This window comes from Papio anubis, chromosome 16 (assembly GCF_008728515.1).
Source record: "Papio anubis isolate 15944 chromosome 16, Panubis1.0, whole genome shotgun sequence".
NCBI lineage: Eukaryota > Metazoa > Chordata > Mammalia > Primates > Cercopithecidae > Papio > Papio anubis.
This window is the reverse complement of record NC_044991.1, coordinates 19,842,316-19,857,388: the sequence shown is the minus strand read 5'-3', so window position 1 is coordinate 19,857,388 and position 15,073 is coordinate 19,842,316. Positions and strand designations below refer to the sequence as shown.

The 15,073-nt window shown below is 55.5% G+C and overlaps 1 protein-coding gene across 4 annotated transcripts in view; it reads left to right on the top strand.

Annotated features, from left to right (window-relative positions):
- OSBP2 (oxysterol binding protein 2) overlaps positions 1-15,073 on the top strand; it is a 221,023-nt gene that overhangs the window by 171,224 nt on the left and 34,726 nt on the right. For all 4 annotated transcript variants that reach the window (XM_017945258.2, XM_009217104.3, XM_017945257.2 and 1 more), the window contains one exon: positions 12,673-12,926. In XM_017945258.2, the coding sequence (XP_017800747.1) occupies positions 12,673-12,926 (254 nt within the window). The remainder of the gene's footprint in view (positions 1-12,672; positions 12,927-15,073) is intronic.

Here is a 15,073-nt window from a genome sequence, read left to right as displayed (position 1 = left end):
ACAACCTCCACCTCCCAGGTTCAAGCAATTCTCCTGCCTCAGCCTCCCGAGTAGCTGGGACTACAAGCATGCACCACCATGCCCGACTAATTTTTGTATTTTTAGTAGAGACGGGGTTTTGCCATGTTGATCAGGCCAGTCTCAAACTCCTGACCTCAAATGATCCGCCTGCCACGGCCCCCCAAAGTGCTGGGATTACAGGCGTGAGCCACTGTGCCCAGCCAAAAGCCCTTCATTTTTAAGGAACAATTATTCACCTTTAGGTTTTTGAAAAATACCATCATATCTTAGAATTTCTCATTTTCATTTCTTTCAGAAAATAGAAAAAAATTATGAATTTATAGTAAAAAATGTAACTGCCAAGAACCCAGAGAATGAAGCCTACTGGCCCCTTAGGAAGCAGCTGACCTCCCAGTGGCTGGGTGCGGAGGTGACCCAAGCAAGGGGCTGTCAGGCTGGGGCTGACATTCTGCATTTTCTCCCTCTCGAGGAAAGGGACTGGCTTCAGTCCCACCTCATTTGTCTTTGGCTAAGCTCCTCTTAAGCAACTTCCTTCCTGAATGTGGTCTTTTCTGGAGCCTCATTATTTTGAGATTGATTTTTCCCCTTTGCAAAAACTGCTTGGATAGCTTTTCACCAAGCTGTGCCCTGGAAGCTACCAGCCCACAGTAGTGATTGCAGCAGCTCTCCTGGCAGGGACCCTCTAGGCGATGGGGGTGACCACCCCCCTTCAGTCCAGCAGGCATGTGGGTGCAGGAGGTGGGATGAGGGAAGCAATGGTGGGCCTGGAGGGCTAGTGCTTGTGTTAGCAGCTGGGGCCTTGTTTACAGAGAAATGTGGGCTTATTCCCTGGGAGCTCCTCCTTTTACAGGAGCAAACACCAAGGCCCAGGGGAGGGCACCTGTGTGAAGTTACACAGCCTATTGGTGGACAGATGAATGCTTTAAGCTGAGAACCCCATTCTCTGCAGTGCATTTGAATGGGCAGGAAATAGTCACGACCGATATGGGACAGGTTGGCCGAGGTTATCTTGGCGAGAATCACTGGAGACTGTTTCTTTGCTACTTTGTGCTTTGCTTTTCTCTGCAGGGCATTTTTATTTTTCTACCTTGAACGTGGGTCCATTTTATAGCCAAGTAATAATGGCCAATGCTTGTAGCCTCCTCATTGCGGGCCAGCCACTGTGTTAAGCACTTTACAGGCATTAACCCATTTTACAGAAGAAGACTGAAGGTTAAGATGTTAAGTAATAACTGTGGGTCATGGGGTAAGAAATAAGGTGGGACTCCCAGGTCTGCTTGAGTCATGAAAGGGAAAGGCCTCTCTTACTTGGAGTAAACTAAGGAGGCCCCCTCATCCCCTATTCATTTAAGACACATGAATCTGCCTGTGTGGAGTAAGAGGTTTCCCCTCAGCAGGCACTGTGGGTCTCTTCCTTGCTCCCCGCAGAACTCGGCCAACCCAGCCTGTCAGTAAATGTTGCTGACAGGCCTCCTGGAGCACCTGCCCGCTACACTGCAGCCAGAAGAGGCGGGAGGGTGCCCAGAGAAAGTGTGCCGGGGGAAACAGAGGATCTTTGCAGGCACTGCACAGCTAGGCCTGGCCAAGGGGGACCACTCATGGAGAGAATCACAAGATAATCCAGTTGTGATTCACTTCGTTTTTTACTCCTTTATTAGCTCATGAGGCAGGGGCAGCAGAAAGAAAAACTCAAAACCTGCACTCTTCCTAACCCCACAGCACCCTTATCTTCTTCACGGCAAATACCTGCACACTGCATAGTTTACAAAACCCTTTCCTGGCCAGGCATGGTGGTTCACACCTGTAATCCCAGTACTTTGGGAGGCTGAGGCAGGCGGATCACCTGAGGTCAGGAGTTAAAGACCAACCTGGCCAACATGGTACAACCCCATCTCTACTAAAAGTACAAAAATTAGCTAGGTGTAGTGGTGGGTGCTTGTAATCCCAGCTACTCAGGAGGCTGAGGCAGGAGAATTGTTTGAACCCGGGAGATGGAGGTTGCAGTGAGCCAAGATCGTGCCACTGCACTCCAGCCTGGGCGACAAGAGCGAGACACAGTCTCAATAATAATAACAATGATAGTAATAAGCTTTCCCATTCTGATATTTCTCGTGCCATCCATTCATCCAATAGGTTCCTATTTAGCACCTCCCATACACCCAGCTCCAGGCTGTGAGCGTCAACCAGGCAGATACAGCCCCCACCCCTTCGGGGCCCCATGGCTCCTAGTGGCAGAACCCTTTCCCCGCCAGAGCCCTCTGTCTCAGCTTGCGCTCCAACATTGATACCTAGAGGCAGCCGCATGTGGAAAATGGTTTAGTATGATTACCGGGGCATCAGATGATTTCCAAGGAGAAGCCGTGGTGGCTGTCTCCAGGCCAGGAAAGAGGCATCCCATGCCAGTAGTTTCCAGTGACCTGCTCAACAGTCCTGGCACCTTCCGAGATCAGTGGCTTCTCCAGTGTGGGTCGCCAGATACTCACTTTAGAACAAAGTCCCTCTTGCTCTGGCCTCGAGACAGGTGTTTGCATTGTGTCAAAGGAAATGCTCACATAGGCGGGTCTCTTCCTTGTCCACTAAAGGATCCTCCTCACTGGTCAGGGATCGCTGACCCTACAGCCATGAGCAGAGTGACCAGGTCTGCTGGTGCCTGGTGACTGGCTGGGAGAAGCTAGGCACCAGGCCGTGTGGTGAGCCCATTGGTAGGGCCAGTGGTTTCAGAGGAGCTGGGCTAGGAGATGGGCCAAGGGCAGCACCTCTCCACACCAATGAGGGTTGAAAAACAGGGCCTTCTACGGCCCAAAGAGCTGGTGCCATGGGAGGCCATGGCCTATAACCAGGTGGAATATGGGGCAGCCGCTAACAAGGAACCAAATCCTAGAGACTGGGAAAAGCATGATGGGCCAGATGAAAAAGCAGAACACCAAACTGAATTTGTGTTATGTGGACAAAGGCTAGACTTCAATGTGTGGAACAAAGGAAAGTTTAATTTCCTGAGATGTCAGGACCCTCGGAGAGCTTTTTCCCTCTCCTTTGGTTACCCAGGAGGCAGCACGGAGCACTGGAGAGGGGACCCTGGAGCCAGGATGCCTGGCCACCGCCCCCAGCCCCTCTCTGCAGAGCTGGGAGGCAGCACCTGGGCCATGAGGGACAAATGTGGAGCAATGGATGGAGCTGGAACTTGCTATTATGGGATGTTAAAGCTGGCAGGACCTGAGGTAGCATCTAACCCAGTGGATCTTACCTTGGCTACAGCATTAAAGTCTCCTAGAGAATCTTTTTTATGATATTGATGCCCGAATCTTAAATTCAGTTCATTAGTTAAAAAAAACAAAAACAACAACAAAAAAAATAATATCCTTCTACCCGCAAGTTACCAGGCAGTCCCATCGCCCAGGAGGCTGAGCCTGCAGGCGGGAGTTTCTGGTTATATCTTGGAGCAGGTGGTGGGCAGGCAGATGGGTGGGTTGGGGTTTAGAGCGAGCCCTAGACAAGAGGCAGCTCTTGTCTAGAAACCAGCCAACCCAGGAAGCTAAGGCCTTGCTGAGAAGCAGGTGGACCGCTGGTCTTAACTGCAGGGGATCAGAGTAGGAAGAGGGAGCCCGAGTGCTTCAGCTCTGGGCGCCTTCCATGCTGTCACACAGGGCTCGGGGAGAAGCTGAGCATCTCGCCAGGCTCACTTCACACCGGAGGAGGGGGCTGCAGCCCCATGGCAGAAGCCCCAGGCAGCTTCCTGGGCCCAGCTGGCACAGGGTCTGTCTTTCATGCATCTGCTAGGCTGGGCTCGAGAACAGCTCTGTGGAAGTCCTGGCCTGGGCAGCCACCTCTCTACCTTGGGGTGAAACTCAAACCTGGACAGGGTGAGTGAGTGAGCCCACCACAGAGCTGGATCTAGGGCAGGTACCCTCATTCCTTCGAGACGACCCTGTGGAAACCCTGGTAGGGTGGAGGCTATGGGTGGGCTGGGTGCTCTGCCGACTGAAGGAAGCTGTGGGCAGCAGGCCGTCTTCAGCATCACGGCAGATGCCAGAATTGGAGCAGGCACCGCTATTTTGTGCTCCGTTTCTGCACCTGTGTGACTTTCCTAGCGTGGGCCTGGCTGCCCAATGCTGTCCATCATCCCAAGGACAGCCGAGCAAAGAATGCAGCTCTAGGTCACAGCCCTCTTCCGAGAGAGGAGCCGCCCTGGCTTGTCTCATGTGCCTCTATTGTTCACCCCTCATTTTGGTTCATGACTTTGACCATGTGCCCTGGTTCCCCCAGTGAAAGGGAAGGAGGGGAATTTCTTTGTCCTCCGAGATTTGTGTGTGTTGAGCTCTCTAGCCAGCCCAGGGGTATTGGGAAGTGAGTTCCCCTGAGAAGTCATGAGACTCAGCCCCACAGAGACCAGCCTACAGATTCATGTTTATTTTATTATTATATATATTTTTTGAGACGGAGTCTCGCTCTGTCGCCCAGGCTGGAGTGCAGTGGCGCAATCTTGGCTCACGGCAAGCTCCGCCTCCCAGGTTCACGCCATTCTCCTGCCTCAGCCTCCCGACTAGCTGGGACTACAGGCGCACGTCTCCATGCCTGGCTTATTTTTGTATTTTTAGTAGGATGGTCTTGATCTCCTGACCTCGTGATCCGCCTGCCTCGGCCTCCCAAAGTGCTGGGATTACAGGTGTGAGCCACCATGGCCGGCAGATTCATGTTTGATGGAGTTTCTGCCGCGGCAGCTCCAGTGAAATGGAAGCAAAGCCTGATATTTATATGGCAGGCCTGGGTGCCCCATCCCACAGGCCCCACCCTGGCCTTGGTTATAGGTGACCCTCGTAGGGCAGAAGCCCTGCACCAGTCTCCTGGGGAAGTTGTCGGAGAGCCCAGATGTTGTTTCCTCAGCTTCCCGCAATGCCCCAGGCACACTCAGCACTGGCTGCAGCAGGAGACAAGGGGGGAGGGGCTTACCGAGAGGCCCCGAGAACTGAGATGACCCTGGTGCTCTGGCTAGGGTTTTCCATCTGCCTGCCAGAGTTTCGTGATTTATTATTTATTATTATCTGATTTTCCATCAGATTAGATCCTGACGTGCCTTCCAGCATCCTCGGGTTGAAATTCTGGGAGTCTCCAGCCGCCTGCCTCCTGTAGAGGAGCGGCGTCACTTGTCCAGTTACCCAGCGGTCTTTATTTTTTTAATGAATAATCCCTTTTGTGGCAGAAACTCCACAGGGCCCACTTTGGGTAAGGCAGATCTGTTATCCTTTTGGGTTCCCCAGTCAGGAAGGACTGGCGGTGCCTCAGGGGCGCTGCTCCTGCTCCCAGGGGCCCTCGCCACTTCTGTCTCCCACTTGCAGCTTCGGGGGGCTCAGGCTCCGAGCACTGGCCCATTCCACCTCTGTCCTGGGGCTCCTGCTCTTTCCTTTCCCTGGAGTGGCATCCTGCTCCTGTGCCACCCACCACTAAGTCATCATCCTGCACCAGCTGTAAAGCTGCCACCTCCTCCCAGAAGCCTTCTCAGAGCCCTACCTGCAGCCTGAAGTCATCTCCCCAACTCTCACCCAGTGGTTCCTGTATGACCACTCCTGTGTCTGCTCAGAGGCTCCCTGTTCTTTTAGAAGCTCATAGAAGACCTCTCAGACTCTCCTCCATTGCCTGAGTGGGCAGAGCATTGGCAGCCATAGCCTGGAGGGAGGTGGGTCCTCCTCTGGTGCCACTCCAAGGCAGGGCTTCTGTTCTCCACCTGCCCACTCTAGGCCAGGCTGGAGGACACCAGCAGGCCAGGTTGGGCAGGGGGCCCACCTGGTCCCACAGCCCCTGGCCTAGCAGGCTGCTGTGGTCTCTTGGCCTCCAGGGCCATGGGGGTGGCAGGTGCCACTAGGCTGTCGGTAAAGATCAGCAGGCCAGGCACAGTGGCTCAAGCCTGTAATCCTGGCATTTTGGGAGACCGAGGCAGGCAGATCGCCTGAGGTCAGGAGTTCAAGACCAGCCTGGCCAATATGGTGAGACCCTGTCTCTACTAAAAATTCAAAAATTAGCTGGGCCTGCTGGCACATTCCTGTAATCTCAGATACTCGGGAGACTGAGCAGGAGACTCACTTGAACCTGGGAAGTGGAGGTTGCAGTGAGCTGAGATCCCGCCACTGCAGTCCAACCTGGGCAATAGAGTGAGACTCTGTCTCAAAAAAAAAAAAAAAAGACTAGGCGCAGTGGTTCATAGGCTGAGGCAGGTGGATCACAAGGTCAGGTGTTCGTGACCAGCCTGGCCAACCTAGTGAAACCCCATCTTTACTGAAAATACAAAAAACTAGCCAGGCATGGTGGCAGGCACCCGTAATACCAGCTGCTCTGGAGGCTGAGGCAGGAGAATTGCTAGAACCTGAGAGGCGAAGGTTGCAATGAGCCGAGATTGCGCCACTGCACTCCAGCCGGGTGACAGTGCGAGACTCTGTCTCAAAAAAAAAAAAGCCTTGGGGTCTTGGGTGGGCTCCTAACTCTCCATGCCGCCCTTTCCTCTTCTGGAGGTGACACTTGCAGAATACATGTAACATGTGGAAACCACCCAACAGCTGGAAGTGCGGAGGAGGCAGTCACCCAGCAACCGGGCTGTTCATTCTCAAACATGGTGACGTCACTTGATATCCTCCGGACTCCAGCCCCAAGCCTTTCTCTCTGTTATCAGCATCTGGCTGATTGGATTCTGTGATCGGGCTCAGGCAGCTTAACAGCCCTCCCAAAATCTAAATCAAAGTCACCAAAGCTGCTGTAATTGAATGTTGGAGGCGCTAACCACACGGGCTGGGAATGGCTGTTTTCTGGCGAGGGTGCAGTGCTCCCACAGTCCACGCTGGAAACTGACACCGTTGCGCTGTTTCTCCTCAGAGCGCCCACGTAGGGGTGGAGTGTCTCTTTGCATAGCCAGACTGTGACAAAATAGGATGCATGCCCTGCTTGAAGTCGGTAGCGCTCAGGATGGAATGAACGCCCTGCTCTGGGGGTCTGGAGACTTGTGATAGGAGTCCCTGAGAGCAGTGACCGCTCGAGGACGAGGTCATGGGCTGGAAAGTTGCCGGGGCTCAGGAACTAGGCCTTGCCCACTCCCAGTCCTGCATACTTGAACTTAGCTCTGCAGAGAGGGGAGGGATAGCAGTGCCCGTCTCCATTAATCACACTGTGGGCCTGAGGGAGGTCCACAGGTCAGAGCGAATCCTGCAGGTGACTGACAGTTGGATATCAGCCCCCGGCACAGCAGCCCCTACACTGCACTGATGCAGGCACACCTGCTATGGGGAGTGGGGAGCAGGGCAAGGTTTCTCTTTCTTTGCTCCCCCCAGGGCCCTGCCTGGTCTGTGGACATATAGGAGATGAACAAGTTCTGAGCCATGTCCTCAAAGGAGCCACCACGTTGTTTTTTTTTTTTTTTTTTTTTTGAAACGGAGTCTCTGTCGTCTAGGCTGGAGTGCAGTGGCACAATCTCAGCTTGCTATAACCTCTGCCTCCCAGATTCAAGCGATTCTCCTGCCTCAGCCTCTCGAGGAGCTGGGATTACAGGTGCCCACCACCATACCCAGCTAATTTTTGTATTTTTAGTAGAGATGGGGTTTCACCATGTTAGCCAGGCTGGTCTCAAACTCCTGACTTCAGGTGATCTGCCTGCCTCGGCCTCCCAAAGTGCTGGGATTACATCACATTCTTTTAAATATTTGGACACCCCAAATGTGACTCCAGTTAGCCAGAGGTTGGTGAAGGGGCCCAGTGCTGGGGAGCCCAAAGGAGGGAACCTGAGGGCCCCAGGCACTGCACCATTGAAGTGACCCACACTGGGGCTCTGGCAGAGGAGGAAAGAAAGACATCCCACAATGCCTGTGTGCAGCGCGGCACAGGAGTGGGAAAGTGCCCAAGTCAGCACCAAGGGTGCAGGGTCTCCGCATGTGGCACTGGGATGGGCTGAAGAACCAGGAAGGAGAAAGGATACAGGGCGCTGGTAGGTGCTGCTCCAGCCTTGCTGGACATGGGCTGTCTGAATGTCCTTCCCCACCCAGGACCCTGCGAGTGCTCCCAGCATCCTCCACCAGGCCCCTGCTCTTGCCACTCCCCACCCCCAGGCCCCACCAGCCTGTCCCCTGCCAGGACCCCTCTTAGCAGCACGTCCCCCAAAACTCGTCCAGCCAGCACTGGGTGTGGGTGCAGTGAGCGGGGTGATTGCCATCCTTCCACCCTTCAGGGCTGCTCTCCTCTCCAGTGACACGTGAGGGGATAGGTCCCTGCTGGACATCTGTGCCTTAACCCTGGAGGAGCTCATGGGCAGGTGAGGGCAAAGTTAGTTTCCCCGAAATAAGCAAGCAGTGCACAGGGGGTGGCCACAGGGCCTCTGCCCTAACACCACCACTGGGTCACCTCCTTCCCAATCCATAACCAGCCTAGGCAGCCTTTCAGGTTCTTGGTTTCAAAAAGCTGCCCCCAACAGGGCTTCCCCAATGAGAAACTTGATCTGTTTTCCTCCAAAGATGAGAAAAAAGCTCCACTTCTAAAAATAGCCCACCTGGCTCCCCTGCACTAGATGTTTCCATGGCAACCCACTCCTTCCTAGGAGCCTCCCGATGATAGAGGGGTCCCAGCCCTGAGGGGGTACCCTGCGGCCTCCTTAGCCAGATCCACCTATTGCAGGGGTCAAAGAGAGCCCTGAGTGGGGAACAGGGTGTGGGGGCACAGTAAACAAGGGCTCCCCTGGTTCCGAGCCTCTGTGATTTGAAGTAAACTCTAGACGGGCATGGTGGCTCACGCCTGTAATCCCAGTACTTTGGGAGGCTGAGGCAGGCGGATCACAGGTCAGGAGTTCAAGACCAGCCTGGCCAACATAGTAAAACCCCCTCTCTAGTAAAAATACAAAAATTAGCCAGGTGTGGTAGTGCACACCTGTAATCCCAGCTACTCAGGAGGCTGAGGTGGGAGAATCGCTTGATCCTGGGAGGTAGAGGATGCAGTGAACCAAGATTGTGCCACTGCACTCCAGCCTAGGCGACAGCACGAGACTCTGTCTCAAAAAACGGAAAAAAAAAATGTGTTGTTTCAAGCCATTGTCTTAATTTCCAGGGGCTGCCATAATAAATTACCACAGACAAGTGGCTTAAAACAACAGGAAATCATTCTCTCTCGGTTCTGAACTGAGACTTCTGGACTCAGGGTGGCCAGAGTTTACTAATGTGGAGGCCAAGCCCCCTCATTGTTCAGCTCTGCCTCTGCCTGGGCTTGGGGTGAGGCCCACACCCCTGTGCTCAGTGTGTGTCCCAGCATCCTTGTCTTGCTGTGAGAACATGGGAGGTGGGTGACGCCACTTTCCTTGAGGGGTGGTGCGTGTGTGGGTACGCATGGCAGCGTGCCTGTGACAGGTCGTTCATGGCCTTGGAGCTGGGTGGGAGCCACCATCAGTGTGCCTGGGCTGGGTGCAGGGGTCCTTCCTGCCCAAGCCCACCCCTTCCTGGCCTCTCTGTCCCTCTCTCCGCCTGTGATTCCACCTGCCAGCAGTCTTCTTTCCCATGGACTGTGTCAACTGCCACATGCTCCCTTTTGCCAGAGGACAAAGAGCCAGGCTCCTTGGTCTGTGCCAGAAGCCCCTCACGTTCTCCCCTTTCCAACCTGCTCCTCTGTGTCCCACCCCCTACCCCCACCTTCTTCAAACCCTGCCTTCCTGTGTGTGACGCGCCAACCCCGGGAGGAATCCATGGGCCTAGGCGGGCCCCGAAGCATTCATTCACTCGCTCACTCGTTCCCTCTCTCGTCCTACCCTCCCTCCTTCTCCTGATCTCTCCGTCCCTTTGAGGGGACCTCTCCCCGCCTGTCTCTGCAGAACAGACTGTGCTCTTGGGTAATCGCTGGCCCAAGTGCCTTCCCATCCTGCCCCAACAACATGGCCAGTGACTTGAGGCCAGAACAAGCATGTGCCTGTGTCCCTGGGGACCTGAATTTGGACCTTAAGGGCTGCTTACTAAGGTGTACTGTTGAAAAGCAAGTTAGACAGAAATGTGGCTACCTGCTTCCACCCGCCACACAGAAGGATGCTTATGGTTAGATTGACTGCACCTCTCACCAGCTCTTGCTTACAGAGCAGGGGTCACATTTGGGCTGACCCGCATCTGCGTTGGGCATGCCCCGTTGAGGCCCTCCCCGTGTTGAGCTGGTGGCCATTCCGATGGATAGGGGGCTGGCCGTTCTGGTTATTAGATGTACTGAACCTGGGGAGATGACACGTGCCTCAGGCACAGGTGGTAAGAGCACAGGCTCTAAAGCCGGAGGCCTGGCTGCTCAGGAATCCCCTCACCTCGTGGCCCTGGGCAATTTCAACGCACCTTTCTGCTCCTAGATCTACCTCGCGGGGTCATCGCAGGCATTAACTGAGGCAGCGCCTCACCCACAGCCTGGCACCTGGAAAGGTGTGGTACACGTCAGCCATTAGAGCCTTTCTAAGGCCGATCCGGAGAGAGGAAGACTTGTGAACAGACAGAGCTGGACTCAGATCCCAACCCTGCCCCTCAACAGCTGGCACTAAGCTGGTGGTTTGGCCTCTCGGAACCTACATTTTCTTGCCTGCAGGGAGGGAAGAATAGTCACTGTCTACAGACCTCCACTGTGAGGCCCAGAGCAACAACTGACAGAGCCATGGCCCAGACCCTGGCCCAGCCGGTGTGGCCTCCAGATGTCTGGGGGTCACAGTTGGGCTTCTGTGTGCAGACACACTGTGGCCTCTCAATGGCCTTGCCAGAGTAGGGACTGTCCCATCCCCAAGCAATAGATGAGGAAATCGAGACTCTGAGAGGTGAAGCCATGCTCGGGCCGCCTGTCTGGCCACTGTCTTCCTTCCGGGCTGCTGGGGCCTCTGTGAGAGGGGCAGGCGGTCATTTGAATAACAAGTTATTGTCATTTGGGGGCTGCAGTTGTGATGGGAGGCACCCTGCCTCCTGGCTGGATGCTGGCCCAAGGCCCCTGTGGCCAGAGGGGGACAGGGTATGCCGTGGGCACCCTCCTCAGCTCCCCTCGGCTCAGGCCCCATACAGCTGGCTGGCCTGACCCTGCCATGGACACCATGTATGACTCAGCCACGTCCACCTCTGTGTACCTTACCTGCCGTGGGAAGAAACATTCTCTCACAATACGCATTCTTTTTCAAAAATATCTTAAATCTTGGGTTACAGATTTTCTTCATCTAAAACAAGTTTTTTGCTGATTATTTCTAAACAAGGCATTTCAGAAATCCCTTGGCAGTTACAGGCTCTGGGACTCATGGGGTGGTGTGAGCCTCTTGGTGTCCTGTGGCCCTAGGCCAGCTGCCTCCTGCCCCACCTACTGTGATGCGCCACCCCACAGAGACACCCACAGCCCCATGCCCTTGGATGCAGGCTGGGTGGCAGGAAAGGGAGGTCAAAGGGCCCTGGGCAGCTGCGTGAGAGAGAGGTAAGAGGGGGCGTGGGAGCTGGCAGAGGGCACAGCCTGCCCATCTCATGGAGTCCCCAGCAGCCCAAAAGGAAGAGGGTGGCCAGCCAGGCAGCGTGGGCATGACTTCACTTCTCAGAGCCTCAGTTTCCTCATCTGTCGCCTGGGGATGATCTGGTCCCTACCCTGCAAGGCCATTGAGAGGCCACAGCATGTCTGCACACAGAGGGCATTCCATCAGTGAGAATGGCTGTGTTCCTGCAGGGAGATCGGTGAAGGCAGGGACGGGGAGCCTCAACTGTGACATGGGGTCTTTTAGTAGACTTTGTTTTTGTTTGTTGTTGTGTTTTGGGTTTTTTTGTTTTGTTTTGTTTTGTTTTTTGAAACAAGGTCTCATTCTGTTACACAGGCTGTAGTGCAGTGGCACGATCATGGCTCACTGTAGCCTTCACCTCCCTGGGCTCAGGTGATCCTCCCACCTCAGCCTCCTGGGTAGCTGGGACCACCAGCATATGCCACTATGCCTGGCTAATTTTTCTGTTTTTTGTAGAAGACAGGGTTTTGTCATGTTTCCCAGGTTCTTTTGGCAGAGTTTGGACAGAAGGTGGCATTGGGCTGGCCCTCAAAGGGGTGGGTGGGGTGGGACCTCTGGTGGGGGCAGGTATGAGAAGGTTCCAGGCAGTGGGGACATGGCGGGAAAGGCCCCAAACACGAGCGCTCAAGCCTTTGCAGGGAACAGCGGACAGACTGGTGTGGCTGGGGGATGGGCATGATCAGAAAGCAAAGTGAGATTGACTGGGTGGGAGTGATTGGCTTGGGGTAGGCCTGCGACACCGAGAAAGGAGCTTGGGCTCCATTCTAGAGGCCTCTGTGCCCACAGAGCAGTCTCCACCTCGCCACCCAGCATAGCCCATCCTTCCCTGCACACCACAACATAGGGAGCTGGTGCCCTGCACGCAGGTGGGTGCCTGCAGTCCTGCGGCCTCCAAAGCCCAGTCCTGGCCCTGCCATTCAAGCTGGGCTCTCTTTACAGTCCTTCCCACTGACTCAGGTGGGCCCTTGCTCACCCCACCCTGGGAAAGCTGGGCCAGGCACCTCACCCTGGCCAGGAACAGGAATGGGCACCATCTCGGGGAGTGATGTTTTTTGAATGGCGCTATCCACCCTGCCCTGGTTGACCTGGCTGTGCAGACCTCTTGGTGCCACGTCTGTTCGTAATGACCATAACAACTCTATTTTCTTCCACAGATGACTCTGGGGATGACGACGAGGCTACCACCCCAGCCGACAGGAACGAGCTGCACCACACCCTGAAGAATCTTTCCCTGAAGTTAGATGACCTCAGCACGTGCAATGACCTCATCGCCAAGCACGGCGCCGCGCTCCAGCGCTCCCTGACGGAGCTGGACGGCCTCAAGATCCCATCCGAGAGTGGGGAGAAGCTGAAGGTGGTGAACGAGCGGGCCACCCTCTTCCGCATCACATCCAATGCTATGATCAACGTGAGTACCCGCCCCCACCACCGCCCTGGCACGGGGCTCCCTGGCTCCAGCCCCGGGGTCCCTGAGCAGGTGACCAGGGGTGCTTGAAGCATCAGCATTCCATTTCCTGCGGTTCCACGGTGTTTCCCAAAGCCAGCGCCCCCCCAGCTAGCTTCCGGGTTCTCAAATCATCTCCTTCACTCGGCCGTTGTTGGGCAAGGACATTCTTCTTCACTGTCTGGAGGAAACTGGAGTTGGGTGTGGACTCTGGTACAGTCTGCAGTTACTTCATGCCTCGATAAGGAAGGTCGGGGCCCGAAGTTGAGTAGCTAGCCCAGCGGGTCAGTTCTGCCCACACAGTAGGGACACAGCTGCCACACTGGCCCTCAGTGGCTGCTACTCCTCCTCCCTGGGTTCACTCCCCAGATGCAGTGGGAGCAGATGCTGTGCACAACAAGGGAGGGTGTGTGGTGGTGGCTGCGGTCAAGGGCTCCCTGAGCTAGAAGAGCCTCAGAGCTGAGCCTGCCGAGGTCGTGCCAGCCTGATGGTAGACGAAGTGGGTAACCGCAGTTGTAAACTAAGCAGCCCCGCCGTGGGAGCTCACCCCGGTCTGGAAACCACACGGCTATGACTGGGAGCCACGAGGGTGTCTCAATGGTGGTAGGAGGATAGTGCTTGGCCCTGCTTCCCTCTTTCTGTCTGGGGAGTGTTCCCCAGAAGTGTGCGTGCTCCTCCAGGCCTCCACCCTCCAGACACAAGTCTGACTGCGACAGCCTCCTCCCAGGACAGTCCCACAGGGTGGTACATCTAGGCCAGGGGTGCAGTTCTAGGAGCTTGGGGTGGCCTGCTGTGGGAGTAAGGAGACCAGAGCAGAGGAGCTGTGCAGAAATGGAGGCCGCTACAGAGGAAGAAGTGAGGTCCAGAGAAGGGGGTTCAGGAGAGCCATCTTGCTGGCTGGGGACAGTGGGCAGTGCTTGTGCCTGGGTGAGCTCCAGCTGGGGGACCCAGCCCCCAAACTAGGAGGTTAGACCAAGGCCGGACTGGGAGCTGGGACCAAGCTCCAGGCCCCACAAGAAATGCAAGGGCAGGGTGGGAAGATAGAGGCTAGAGCTCACTGCAGGCCAAGAGCCCAGGCTAAACCCTGGGCATCCAAGACCTGCCCCAAGCCTGCTTCACTGGCCTGTTGGCAGCATGATTGTGGGGTGGGAGGGCCACCCCACCACCCACACCTGCCCAGATATGCTCAGGCTTGGAGTACCCAAATGCAGCCTTGGGAATCCCACCCTGGGGCCTGAGGCTGAGCGAGGTGTGCCCACCTTCCCGGCTGCTGGGAAACTCAGCGTGCAGGTGCCCACCCGCCTCAGCTCAGCAGATGTGTGCGCCTTCTCCATCCCAGATCCCACAGTGCTGGGGGGTTGGGTGTAGTTGGCCCCATGTGCCAAGGATGGTGAGAGGCTGCTGGGCCACCCTGCATGTTGGCCCCGTTGTCACCTGCACTGTTTTCCTACATCCACCCTCTCAGGCCCAGTGTCCTCCTTACAGCCCACAGACCAGATTATGCTGTACTTCTACCAGGGACACACACACATGGGAAGCACTGAATAACATAATAATGCGTTTGTATTTCCCTGTCCCTCCTAGAAGCCACCGCCAGAGGCTTCCCAGGCACTGCCTCCCCACCCGAGACCAAAACTGCTTTGTCTTGAGTAAGCAGTTTTGGCTTTTCCGAGATAATGAGCGTCTCAGCTGGCTGCCGTCTTGCACAGTCTTTTATCAGACATGAGAGGCTCATCTGTGTTTACGAAGCCATCAAAACAGCTCCAAGTCTAAGTGCCTAATGAATTGTTTTATGAGAAGCACAACCCCCTGGGGTTGGTCACGATTCCTTTCTGCAGCTCCAGCGTCCAGGGAACATGGCAGCAGAGTCAGCCCTGAGTGATGGAAGCTGTGCCCTGGGCTGGGTTCTGCCAAACCTGCTGGTGTTAGCCTGCCATGAGGGCCCCTCCCCAAGCTCCTGCTGTGAAATCAGGGGCAGGGAGGGCAGGAGTGCGGTGCTGCCCCGACAGACTGTGCCTGTAGCCCAGGCTAGCCCAGAGGCTCGTGTTTCCCCTGGGGACCCTTCCTGACAGCCACTCCTCGCTTAGCAGGAACTGGGGCAGTTCTGGAAA